This window comes from Ochotona princeps, chromosome 10 (assembly GCF_030435755.1).
Source record: "Ochotona princeps isolate mOchPri1 chromosome 10, mOchPri1.hap1, whole genome shotgun sequence".
Taxonomy (NCBI): Eukaryota; Metazoa; Chordata; class Mammalia; order Lagomorpha; family Ochotonidae; genus Ochotona; species Ochotona princeps.
In genome coordinates this window covers 45,561,294-45,575,065 of record NC_080841.1, presented here as the reverse complement: position 1 = coordinate 45,575,065, position 13,772 = coordinate 45,561,294, and the positions used below count along the sequence as shown (strand labels likewise).

Genomic DNA, 13,772 nt, shown 5'->3' with positions numbered 1-13,772 from the left:
TACCCACAGTTTAACACTCCCCACTGTTATTCCCTTCTAATTTTCCACATTTCCTCCATCTGTCTTCCATTTTCTCTCAATCTATACATCTTCTCTTAGCAATTTTGATAAGTGTGCTGCAGCTGAATTCCCATAACATCCATTCATTTGAAAACATCCTGTTTTCCCCTTCTTTCCCGAAGTTGTTTCCCCTGTAGAACTCTGAAGTTCTTTTCTTTCATTCGATGAAAAATACAATGTGATTTCCTTCTGTTTTCCATGAAATTCTGATGGGAAATTGGCTGTCACTCAAATCACTTCACCCATATTCATAAGATACAACTCTTCAAACGTTTCTTGGCTTTGATGGTCAGAAATTTGACTATGATATGTCTTGTATATCTTCTTTCACATTTTCTTTTGCTGAACTTGGTTAGCTATTATTTCTTCAGTTACTTACATTTTCAGTTTCCCTCTTCCTCACATCTTTTTGGACTTCAGCATTAGAGATGTTCAACAGTTGTCTATACTCATGTTGGTCCTATGATTCTGCTTCTTTGTTCAGCCTGTTTGTCTTCTTCCTTAGACAAAGTTGTTCCTACACTTCTCTCTTCAGTTCACGATTCTTTCTTCTGCCACCTCCACCCTGCATCAGGGTGAATTAAAATTTTAATCTGCTAATTTGATTTTCAGATCTAAAATTCTCATTAAGTTCTCCTTTACATCTTTTGCTTATTTGCAGAGGTTCTGTATCTTTTCCATTTTGAATCAATTTAATGACAGATGCTTCAAATCTCTGACAATGAGATATTAGTGTTGATGTACATTTTTTTTAGTTTTCTTCATTGAAGTTTTTCCTCTTCTTGGTTTGATAAATGGTTTAAATTAAGATATGAACAGTTTGGACTTTAGGACATGGGCCCAGGCTCTAAACTGAAATCTCTGCCTGATTGCTGGGCAAAGTTGGAAGCCTCAGTTCCCCACAAGACTTACAACGATAGGACTCTTGCTGAAAGTTCCTTCTCCTTGCATGGACTTTACTGATACTCAGAAGAGGCAGATCTTTGTGCTGATCAGCAAGGAACAATGTCTCAGCTCCCTCCTCTGCTGATACAACTATTTACAGCCTGGTGATGCTGAAATCAAGGCTCCCAACTCAGGCTTTGCTAGTGAGGGTAAGGCACGGTGTTTTGTTACTATTGCTTTTTTTGTTTTGGGGGATCGTTTCATACGTTTTTGCTGAAACAGTACCATCATTTTCTAAAAGCTTTTGGTCTTGCCAAGCTGCCCTTTTCCTGGTCCTTTGGCTAGAAAGAGCAGGGTTTTACTGGGTTTTTTCTTGTATATAAATGTTGGTATTTCCTAGTTGTCGACTTCTGTAGCTCCATGACTGTGACAGATGAGGCAAAAAGAAAATCCAGGGAACTCATCACCATGTTGTTTCTGGGGTCCCAAGTTCCAATGCCAGTCTCCTTTCTTCTGTCTTGCAGAGTCTTCTGATGTCTTATGCAAACTTTTCAGGGATTTAGTTGTACTTAGAAGGAAAAATAGGGAAAAGCACAGGCACTCTATCCCTCTAGAAGAAGAAGTCTCCCAAAAGTAGCTTAACTGACTGAGTTAATCAGGTGAAATTTGGACTTGTTCTCTGTTCAACAAATGGTGTTTATGGCAATAAGAAAATTCCATATATCTTCCCACAAAGAATATGGTGAAAAATAACAAATTATGCAATTCATTCCTAAGTACTTTCAGTAAATCCCCTGTTAGTCCTTAATATGCCTTCACTCTGAACTAACTTGGAAGTAGAGGAAAATGGTGAGACACTGAAGATGACACCTTTGAATTTCTGTTACCATCATCCCTGCATCCTGATAATTTCCACATTAGAAGTCCCATCCCAAAGTAGATTCCAGAAAATCTGTCTAATTAAATTAGTTTGTTCTGTGACTCAGACTTGTGCTCTTGCCTCTTCTATATCCTAAAAAGACTTAGATTTGGAGGTGAGCAAGGGAACCAAGAACCACAGTGTGATCAATATTTAGCAAGCAAGGTAACAGAGTTTTGTTTTTCCTTCTAAGAACCAAAGAGAAGGCCTACAGAATTCAGTCCCAGGCTTCAAGAAGTCCTCATAGAGGGGGCAATATTATGACAATCAAAGAAAACTGATCTTTGTCTGGACACTATTCCTTCTTGCAGAACTCCAGACTCCAGTACAATGGCCTTCTCACAGAGTCTGAAATAGCCTTGATATTTTAACAAGTCTCCCTCTCTTTTTTTAAATCAAGCAAACATACTCTTCAGATAAAACTAAAAATATCAACCAAATCAAATTAGCTAAATGCAATAAAACAAAAATGTGTAACATGTAATTTTGTGATTTACAGATGCTGAATAAACAAAGTCAAAAAGAATTTTCATTTCATTCTCTTACCTGTTCCTGAGGTGGTGATCTAAATTCCTTTGTTTTCCTGGCTGTGAGTGCAGCTGACATGTTTAAGGCTTGCATAACTTCATTATATCGGAAGCGTTGATTATCTTGGAGCTTAGCTACAAAGTCATCTGAAAAGGCTACAATGGCTTCTATCCGGTGTCGGACCTGGCAGTCACAGAGGTATTGAAGCAATAGGCACATCTAGGAAAAGGATTTTAAAATACTGATTTTAATTCCACAACCCTTTGGTAGTTAATGCACATCAAATCACAACCTGCTGTAAAGGTGCCTAGTTGCCTATTCTCCCATATAAACAGAATCTTGATTTTGTGTAGACAATTCCATCCCAGCAGATGGAACATAATTTGGCTAAGCCAAAAATGGCAAACATGTGTTGTTTCGATAGACACTTGACTTCCCAGGACTTACTTGCAGGAAGTTTCATAGCTAGTAAGATATATAATGAGAATACAGCTAGAGAGGTTTTTTTGTGTGTGTGTGTGAAGACATTTCGCTATTAATAACAGTCCAGAATACTCTTTTCTCAAAATGAGTTTAACTGGATTACAGAATGGTACCTGGAGGAAGAAAATACCAAGATGTAGACAGAAATACTAGTACTCTTAATGCTATCACTGAGTTACTGCATCAATTCAAGAGGTTCAGACTCTCCATGTAAGTTAGATAAGTGATGAACACATTCATTTAACAGTTAGTTGAGAATATTATTATCATAAATCAAAAAGGATTTTTAACTGACATAATACTTTGATAGAAACAGGCCTATGAAAGAATGCTTTGCCAAGTTTAAAAGCATTTATACATACTGAATAACAACTGTGGTATCAAAACAAGGTAGAAACAAAGAGAACTTTTAAAACGTTATGTGAGGTCCTCAAAACATGGCATGAAAAAAAACTATGACTGGAATTCAAAAAAGTTGTGCCAAAATAAATATCAATAAAAACCAATAAAATCAATTTCTTCTTTTAAAAACATTTTTTACTCACTTATTTGAAAAGCAGGGTGGGGTAGGCTGAGGTGTGGTGGTGTGCTATGATGTGGAAGAGACAGAGCTCTTCCATTAATTAGTTTGATTTCCAAAATTCCTCAACAGCTGTGGCTTTGCCAGAAGGGAATCAGGAGCCATTATTCTGATCTGATCACCTGTGGGGGTGACAGTGCTCCCCCCACCCCAGCCAAGCACATGAGCTACCACCTGCTGCATCCCAGGATATGTATTATCAGGAAGATGACCCGGATACAGAAACTCAAACTTGGGTACTTGGAAGGAAGGTGTACCCTACTTGCTATGATATTTTAAATTTTAATTCCACTTAATTAATTTAATTCCATCTTTCCCCTACCGAGAAAGTTTCTTTCTTCTAGTTCATTTGTTTTTCCTTCCTAGCATTCAATAACATTAGCAATAAGGTGTTTTAACAAAAACACGTGAATAAGTGCACATTTCTGCAGACTGTGACATCTGGAGCCACACGATTACTTCCCTGTCTTCGCACAAAAACATGGTTAAGAGTTTAATGAATGTGGAAATGAAGAGTACAAATTTGCAAACATCATATTCAATCTACTGTATCACAGAGATTGAGAAAGGATCCTTCAAACATTTGGATGAGCACAAAGACAAGCAATGCTTTTGCTTTTGCAACCTTAGAAACATGTCATGGGGAAGTGATACACTAAAATATGAGAATGAGGGCATCTGTGTTGAACAAGTGGTACAGTGGAGGTAAAAAATAAAGAACAAAAGTATTTGTTGTATTTCAAACATCTCAGCACAGTTTACATAAAATGCATCTACAGAAACAACAGCAAAAACAAGAAAATTGATAGTACCTGAGCAGGAAAAGAATAAGGTGTCACACAGAGAATAAGCTACACAGAGAAAGAGACAGAAAGAGAAAGAGAGAAGCAGATGGAGGAGGAATAATGAAAGAGGATATGGAAGCTACATTTCAATATCTTAATATCTAGCAATTCTGAAACTGATGCAACATTTTCTGTCTGATTACCTGCAATTTTACAGGCTCTGGCAGTTTCATTTGGAGCAGGCCTTCCTTGGGTCTCTTACCCCCTTTGGCTTCCTCTTCACCTGTTCCTTCTAGCTTTGAGTCTTCCACACTGGACTCTTCCTCCGGGGCATCACCCTCCTCCTCTGGAGTGGCAGCATCCTTAAAGACACTAGGCTCAATCAACTGCAAGATGTGCTTCAGGTCCTCGTTGTGGAAGATGCCCATGATGAGCAGTGTATAAAAAAGCTTGATGAGAGGCACAAAGAGGAATTCCGTGGTTCCCCCAACTGGATCCCGGGCATGCAGACTGCCCTCTTTAACAGCTTCTGTTAGCATCTGGATAGTTTTGGCCTTCAAGATGTCCAGTGGAAACTCTGGACTGTACTGGTAGCATTCATTATTAATGCTTACAAAACTAGGGGAGGAAAATTGCATCCGTGGCCTGAGGGAAGTGCTTAGGCCAATTCCTGGGAGGCCATGCTTTTTGTTCTCATCAGGGAAAAGGGTGATACTCTTTGTCTCCTCAGTCATGGGAACGATGAACTCATTGTTCATCATGAGCCTGGCAGTGGCATAGGAGCTGAGGTGGATGTCAATGAGCAGGTCATAGTAGCCAGTGCGCAGCAAACCAGGCATGTACTTATTTTCGATAGCATAGAGCAGCTGAGGTTCGTCCACATGGCTGCACAGGGCATGGGCCACCCGGTGATTGCCAAGGGCACAGACAGCTGAATAGAGCCGGAGTGTGTGATAATGAAATTTCAGCAACTCCTCCTGCTCTGTCAACTCTAATATGTCAACAGATCTGTATAAGGAAGGACAGAGATAGCAAGATTACATATGAACATTGAAAATACCAAATAATAGAGAAATTATGTATATCATAAGTTTTAAACAATTACGGACACAAATACTACCTTCTTTGAATTTCCTATGATGTGTTTAATGGTTGTATTGTTTTAACCACTTCTAGATGTTTCACAAGTTCTCTTCCATGCAAAATTTTATATTTAATGCTTCCAACCACTGGTTCCGTCATTCTCCATTGTATCAAGGATAAGGGAACCATTTTAAATAAAGAGGACCAATTTAACCTAAGCCTTGGACTTTCCTCTTTCTAGAATTTGAACACTCTTTGGAAAATAATAAATTTCACTTTCTATTTTTTTTCCATCTGTTTTATATTTTTGCAGTTCTATGAATATAATGATATTGACCCCATGTCCCACGCTTTTTTTCTTTCCTCTCCTAAAATTTCATTTTGCAACTAACCAAGAAATCAGAAATATTTTCCTCAGGCTATGATGCCCTGTCTCTCTTGTATGATTGGGGTATTAGACTAATCAGAAGTCAGTGAAAAGAGTACTGAGTCCTCTAACATATTATCCACTTTTGCAACCCTCAGAGAGCCAGCAGCTCCTGTCAGAGGTGTCTGTATTTCCAACCAAGTATGTGCAACTCATCATATGAACATTAATAATAACATTTTCTAGTCAGAAAAAGAAAAGCATCCCTTCAGTTTGTATTGAAGTAAGAATTTATACTGTGATCAGATCATTTATGCAGTTCAGATCATTATACTTCTACCATTTATCATGTCTCTTTCATACATAAAATAAATACGCACACACTCAGAACCATGACTGGAGCAGCTAAAGCAGTCATTTGCTTTAGGACACATAGTTTCTTTAGGTGTGGTAATGTTTTCAAAACTATTAAAATTACAAGGATTGTTCCTGGATGATACAATAGCATTAAAAGCAGAAACTCAGTAACTGCATAATTAAACGAGGCAATCATTTATGAGGACTGATGTCTTTGGTGAGACAATACTTTCTTCCACTAAAGCAAGTATTTACATCTAAAACTAGTCCTGCATATCTATAGCTTCCAAGTGGCATATTGAAAACACTCTTTAAAAAATTACATTTGGAGCAGCATTGCAGAGCAGTGGGATAAGCTCACACAATGCTGGCATTCTAGACAAACCCCACTTGGAGCTGAGCCTGTTCCACTTCTAATCCAGTTCACTGCCAAGGTGTTCGGGAAAGATGCAGAAGTAGCTGGAGTGTTTGGGTCCCCACCTCCATGTGAGACACTGCAATAAAGTCCTGGGCAGCTGCTTCAGTCTGATCAAGTCCAAGCAGTTGTGGCCATTCAGGGAATGAGGCAGCAGATAAGAAAATTTTTCTCTTTCTTTCCCTCCCTTCTTTCTTCTCTCTTTCCCTCCCTCATTCCCTCCCTCTTTCTTTCGATAATTCTGCCTTTCAAATAATGATTTTTTTTCAAATGTGTGTTCTGAACATCTACAGAAATTTTTCTTTTTCCCTAGATGATACTATAAAATAACTATCTACACAACACATGGTTCTACAATGTATTAAGAGTAACACAGAGATGATCTAAAATATGCAGAAGGTGTTCACAGGTTATAAGCAAACTACTGATATTTTATGCAAGGGACTTTAGCATTCACTCATTTTAGTATTGGGATCCTGAGCAGATTAATCCACTTTAGATATCCAAAGACACTCCATGTATGTTAAAGGATTAACATGAAATTAATCAATATACATGTTATAATGGATTACTACTAAAATGTCTATATTATGCTAACCAATTTAGCTAAGGTGGTTTTTTGTGAGAATAAGTCACTTACAGAGACAAATACGAACCACTCACTCCACATGCTTATTTTAATATGTTGTGTACTACTATTCCTTTTTCACCTACACATGAAACAGTGCTTGATACGCATCAGGATTGAATAAAGATTTATTATTCAACATCATTTTGTATCACTCGCCTTAGTTTTACCCATGTCTACATATAATATATAAGCATTCTAATCATAGGCATCTTGTTACTAATCACTATGACTTGATCAAATCACTCCAGCTTCAGTTCCCAACTTACAGAAAACTTCAAATACTACAAAGCAAAGTCAAAAGATTATTTACACCATGTACCACATGAGCCTCCAGAATATCACTCAATACTGGGCATAATTTCTAATACCCAGTCCTTGTAAAGTAATAAACCCACGCATAAACTGAAGTGGGTGGCGATTCCCATGCCTTAGCCCAGCTCCCATGAGAACTCTAATGCCACTGCTCTACTTGGATGGTAATCAAAATTCACAGACTTTGTTCTTCACAGCAATAGAGAACTCCAGATTCTTACTGAAGAAAACAATTTAATCAATTGCATAATTTCTCTCAAGATAGCTTGCTAGAAATAACATATTAACAATGTTATAGTCTGAAAGTTGCTGATATGTACAATCAGTTAATTCTTGCTACCTACTACCTGTAATACATTTCAGTACATTATATTCTGTTCTTAAATATCTCTTTTACCTATCAACCACAAAATAGATAAGGGTAATTGCTGCTTTGTTCAGCACTTTCAACTCAGGATCAGAATAAGGTGCACAATTGCATACTTGAAGGATGGATGAAGGAAAGAAGACTGGAGGATATGCTGCCTTTACCACTTACAATATTCAAACTTAAATTAGGAAAAATCAAAGTAGATTATGGTACTAACTTAGCTTGTTTTCTCGCACTAACTCTTTACAGAATTGCTTATACTTGCTATGGCTTAAACTCAGTGTAAGGAACAACTCACTGTTTTATATAATAGCAATCCAATGTAAAACTCCCATTGTCTCTCTTACACTGTCAAATATATCAGTGCTCTCAAATGTTCTTCTCTTCCTTTTCTGCAGATGGAATAACATTATTCACCCTACTTAATTTGGGCCTGTGCATTAACTTGTTATAGCCAATAAAAAGTTATTAGTTATTTAATTAGTGAACATAGTATTGGCCAGAACTCTGAGTGGCTTGGAAATTTTCTTGGCCCTGGTGCAGATCTTTCCACAGCTATGAAGGCTTCATGTCGGGCCCAGCACAGTAGCCTAGTGGCTAAAGTCCTCACCTCACATGTGCCAGGATCTCATGTGGACACCAGTTCTAATCCCAGTGGCCCTTCTTCCCATGCAGTAATCTGCTTGTGGCCTGGGAAAGCAGTCGAGGACGGCCCAAGGCCTTGGGACCCTGCACCCATGTGGGAGACCTGGAAGAGGCTCCAGGCTCCTGGCTTTGGATCAGCTCAGCTCTGGCCATTGTGGCCACTTAAGAAGTGAATCATCAGAGGGAAGATCTTCCTTTCTGCCTCTCCTCCTCTCTGTAGATCTGACTTTCTGATAAAAAAAAAACTGAATACGGGCCCGGTGCAGTGTGGCCTAGCGGCTAAAGTCCTCGCCTTGAAAGCCCCGGGATCCCATATGGGCGCCGGTTCTAATCCCGGCAGCTCCACTTCCCATCCAGCTCCCTGCTTGTGGCCTGGGAAAGCAGTTGAGGACAGCCCAAAGCTTTGGGACCCTGCACCCGTGTGGGAGACCTGGAAGACGTTCCTGGTCCCGGCTTCGGATTGGCGCATACCGGCCCGTTGCGGCTCACTTGGGGAGTGAAACATCGGATGGAAGATCTTCCTCTCTGTCTCTCCTCCTCTCTGTATATCCGGCTTTCCAATAATAATAAAATCTTAAAAAAAATTGAATAAAATATTTTAAAAAAGACTTCATGTCCAAGACTGGCCTGCTCTATCAACTTGAGTCCTGAGGCTGAAAAGACAAATAAGTTACATGCTTATTGTACCCAGCCTGGACCAGAACTGTCAAACATATGTAATTCATAAGACCCCAGCAAGAAGTAAACATGTGTTTGATAACCTGTGACATTTTGAGGCTATTGTTTTTAATTGCCATGAAAGGTTAATAACAACCCAGCAGAGAAATTCTGTCCATATTTCAGTATCATTAATATATTCCTCAGCTGTACTGATATTAAGTACTGTTCACTGCTCATAAGATGCTAAGCGATACAGTCACAATTCCTGCCTTTAGAAGGCTTATTATCCAGCTGAGGAGGGAAATTATCTCTTTGTTAAATACAGAAAATTAAATTTTAAACCACAATATATATTAAGAAGAAACAAAGCACTGGCATGTATCTAGCATCCTGGTAAATTTGAAGTACTAATGATTTGCTATGTTATTGAAACATGCAGAAACAATTAATTTCAACTATTGTTTGTGCTCCTCTTTTAGTCTGTGGGTTTTTTAAACTCATCAGGTTTTCTTTGCTAGAAATCAAACTGGCAAGTGCAAAGAGTGATGGCAATCTTAGCCCTGGTTTGGTTATTTTACCACCCTTATTTTTATAATCATTCAAATGAAACTTTTTCATTCGTGTTCCACATATTTTGGAAAAATCATGTTCACTACGTTTGTGAATAATTTTTTTCTGGCATTTGAAGTCAAAAATCTTCACCTAAAACTTAGAAACTTAGTTTCTTAAACTAGGTGTTGTAACTGAAAAACGACAACTTAATTAGCTATCAAATTGAAGATCTGTAAATTGTAGAGTTAGCTTTGAATATTTACTTGCTTCAGGGAATTATTATTACTGCCTCAAGCACAAACATACTTGTACCCAAAAGAACATGTGATATTTTGAGTTTTCTTTCTTAATGCCTCTTAGTCTCAGGGTTTTCAAATCTGTAAAACAGAGCACTGAAATAAGTGATTGCTACAAGTCCATTCTTTATATTGATGGGTTTATATTACATTACACAGACTGCAGTTACTCTTGCCTTACTATTTTTATTTTCTGTGGTTACTCTACGTTAAAAAGTGAATAAGGATACCATCTGATATCACATGGCATCTTCAACTGCAATGTAATAATTTCTTTCCTACAATAAATTGGTTGATAAATAATTTAAACTTGGAATACATAGAATCATGAGCCCACTGCAAAAAGAAATGAGATCTTTCTAACCCTCATTTTGCTTCTCTAGCACTACCACTGCACCCTAACAAGAGCAGTCAAACTGTAACTGTACCAAATAGGCATTTGTTCAAGGGTGCAGAGGGTTGGCTGACCTGTTCTCCTCAGGGATGTGAAGGGACATGAACTGCAGAGGATCCAAGCACTGCACCAGCCAACCTTGGCGTTCGCTTATTCGAGAAACATCTACCTTCAAAAACTGGTTGGGCATTCTGCTCCAGAGGACATGTGACAGAAATTGCACGTGCAGACGGGGGGGACACTGAGGTACGGGGTTTTTGTGTTCACTCTTGAATAATCCCGCTGAGAGAGGCATCACATTCTAGGGGATGAGAAAACAAACAAGCCAAAACGTTGTAACATCTCTTGAGGTTCATAGATTAAGGTCTATAATTCATGGACGGAGATCGCAGAAATAAGACATTCTATGGGTTAAAGTAATACAACAGATTATAGAAACTGGGTTGAAAATCTCCTAAAAGAAAAAAACACCTGAAACTTCTGTGTAAGTAACTAGTTTTGGTCTGAGGATGTTTCCATATACCCTGTGGAACATGTGAAATGTAAATAGATTTGAGCAAAACCATACATCTTTCATATTTCTTTACAGGCTGCAGCACCAGGAAAACCTGGGAAATCTTTAGAAATTTCTACTGCTGAGCCTGTTGGACATGTTTTTACACCCACTGGCTCTTTTTCTGTCATACCCCACAAGCTTAAGCCACTTCCTGTACATCAAAGATATCTAAATAGATAAGCCCAATTACCAATACAATCAATTAAGCATTAAGTAACATAATTCATTTATTATCCACCCACTTTATGCATCTCCAGCCATCTTTTATTTCTTCTGTTTAATCTCAGAGTAAGAAAACCACTTTTTTAAAGTTCCATTTTATAAAGGCAAAGACTAAGCTCACACACCATAAGTAACAGGTATGTCCAAGGTCTACTGAGCCAACCTACAAAGACAGGCTATTGTGCTCCTGGTACCTCAACTTCACAACTGAAAAATTAAGTTAAATGTCACCTCTGAATTCCAACAAGCTCTTCTAGGGGTTGAATAGTGACTTTGAGTTGTCCATAATAAAGACTTCTGAATTAGTTCTTAGCTCTTCGTTCTTATTGAGTACTTATAAATAAAGAACCGAAAATACTAGTAAATCTGTGCTAGGTAAATATGACACTACTGGGCACTCTGGGCTTGGTTAATGCTGGCTTTGTGCTAACTACTAGTGTGCCAGCACAACTACTATCCTTTCTTTAAAAAGAATAAGTTGGGAAGGTGGGGAACATAAGACTGGAATACGCCACCCAGGCTCCCAGTCAGGGTACTGCATGCCCTGGGATGGGAGGCTGGGATGTATTGGAGTGGGAGCAACTAAGGGCATGCTTAACAATGGAGGAAAGACTTTTGGGGTCTTCCATGGACTAGGCCACTGCATTAGCAGGTAGACGAGGGAGCTGAGATGAAACAGCTTAAAGAAGGGGAACTGGAGGGCAAGTCTGGGTCAGGACAAGGCATCCCCAACGTGGGAGACAAGGGTTGAGCAAAATAGCATCACCTGTGACTTGATGGTACATGCAAAAGCTAGAGCTAGGGGGCACTGAGAATATTCAGCACTGGGAGAAGAACTAACAGAAAACACTGAGGACTCCCCTGCTAGGCTGCAATGCCTACTGGTGAGCCTTCGCCAGGGCTGGGGGCAGGACAGACCAGGCCAGGCTGGGTCGCAGCATCCGCCAGCATATGTGTGAACCATGTCTGGGACAGGCTGGTCTGGGCAAGTCCACAGCACTCACTGGAATGAACAAGAGCCAGGATGGGATGCAGGCGAGGCTGCACTGGAGCACACAACTCACCACTTCACCTGGGCGCTGGGGGTACACTAGGCTGCTTTACACTGATGAACCTGCCAACAAAGCTGGGACTGGGGGTGGGCCAAGCTCACTCAGACTATGGTACCTGTTGGTAAACACCAAGACTGGGGTTGAATCATCTCAGAATGGGCTGAAGCATCCACTGGTAGGCACAAGATCTGGGGATGGGAGCAGTTCTAGTGTGGAAACTTCAGGGAATCCCTTCCTCGCTGTTGCTTCCACTGGTGAGCATGAGAGTTGGCACTGGGGGTGGGCCCATCTGGGAGCAGGCAAGGCAAGGCTAAGCTAGGCTGCCACACCCACTGGCAGGAAAGAGAGCCAGAATGGGTATGGGTCAGCCAGGGTAGGCTGCAGCACCCACTGGCAAATGCCAGGACTGGCTGCAAGTTGCATCAGGCTGTAATGCAGTAGCCACTAGCACGTGCAAGATCCAAGGATGGAGGTGGGCCTAGTGGACGTTATCAGGGATCAGCCTGACTAGGCTGTGGCACCCACTAGTATGCATGAAGATGAGACCTATGGAGGTCTGGGCTTGGATGGGCTGAATCACCCATCAGTTCCTGTAGGAAATGGGGCTAGGGGCAGAACTGATCATGCAGCCACATCGACTGGTATGCATGTTGGCTGTGTAAGTGACAGACCAAACCAGACTCTGCCTGGTGCATACAAAAATCAAGTCTGAGGTCACTCCAGGATGTTTCTTAGGGGCCTCCCCAACTAGATGGCTGGACTTAAACCTCAGTCACAGGGAAAATCATAAGAGATGTGGTACAACCTTGGAGTGGACCTGTGCAGTGGACAGGATGCCCAGATGCACATGGGGAACTCCACACTGAGCTCTGTTCTATGCTAGCAGAAGACGTCAACTACAACGTCAGAGGATAGAAACCAGAACAACTTGGACAACTCTCCTGGCCAAGCTTTGCAGCAAGAGTCTGTTTATGGATGCATTGATGTGGACTTGGTCAACCAACAGACCTTGGAAAGATTCTTCTCAATCATGGTACAACAAAGCCAACAACATCTCAGAACTCAAAAACACTAAAAATCCTCATACTCTTCCCCATATTGGGATCTCTAAGATGTCATCAAAAGCTCTGTTATCCTTGGGTACAGATGTAGTTTGATAGTAAGGAGTGGCTCCCTCCCCTTCCTTCTCTGGACACAGGAGAAAACAAATTAAAATGTCTATCCCACCCACCTGCCTCCATACCTGGACCCTCCTCCCTTCCTTAATCGGAGACCCACATGAGTGCGTATCCCTCTCAACTAATAAAACAGTATTAAAAATAAAATTAACTAAGACCTGATACAATGATTCACTTGGCTAATCCTCCCCTTTCAAGCACTAGGATCCCATATGGGCAACAGTTCATATTCTGACTTCTCCACTTCCCATCTAGTTCCCTGCCTGTAGCCTGGGAAAGCAGCAGAGGATGTCCCAAAGTGTTGGAACCTGGAAGAGACCTGGAAGAAGCTCCTGACTTCAGATCGGCTAAGCTCTGGCTACTGCAGCCTTTCGGGGAGTAAACCAGCAAATGGAAGATCTTTCTATCTTTCCTTCTCTTCATAAATCTGCCTTATCAATAA

At 40.3% G+C, this 13,772-nt stretch overlaps 1 protein-coding gene across 1 annotated transcript in view; it reads right to left on the bottom strand.

Annotated features, from left to right (window-relative positions):
* RYR2 (ryanodine receptor 2) overlaps positions 1 to 13,772 on the bottom strand; it is a 663,784-nt gene that overhangs the window by 202,005 nt on the left and 448,007 nt on the right. The window contains exons 36-38 of the mRNA XM_058669392.1: positions 10,397 to 10,623; positions 4,444 to 5,248; positions 2,411 to 2,611 (exon numbers count right to left, since the gene is read on the bottom strand). Of these exons, the coding sequence (XP_058525375.1) occupies positions 2,411 to 2,611; positions 4,444 to 5,248; positions 10,397 to 10,623 (1,233 nt within the window). The remainder of the gene's footprint in view (positions 1 to 2,410; positions 2,612 to 4,443; positions 5,249 to 10,396; positions 10,624 to 13,772) is intronic.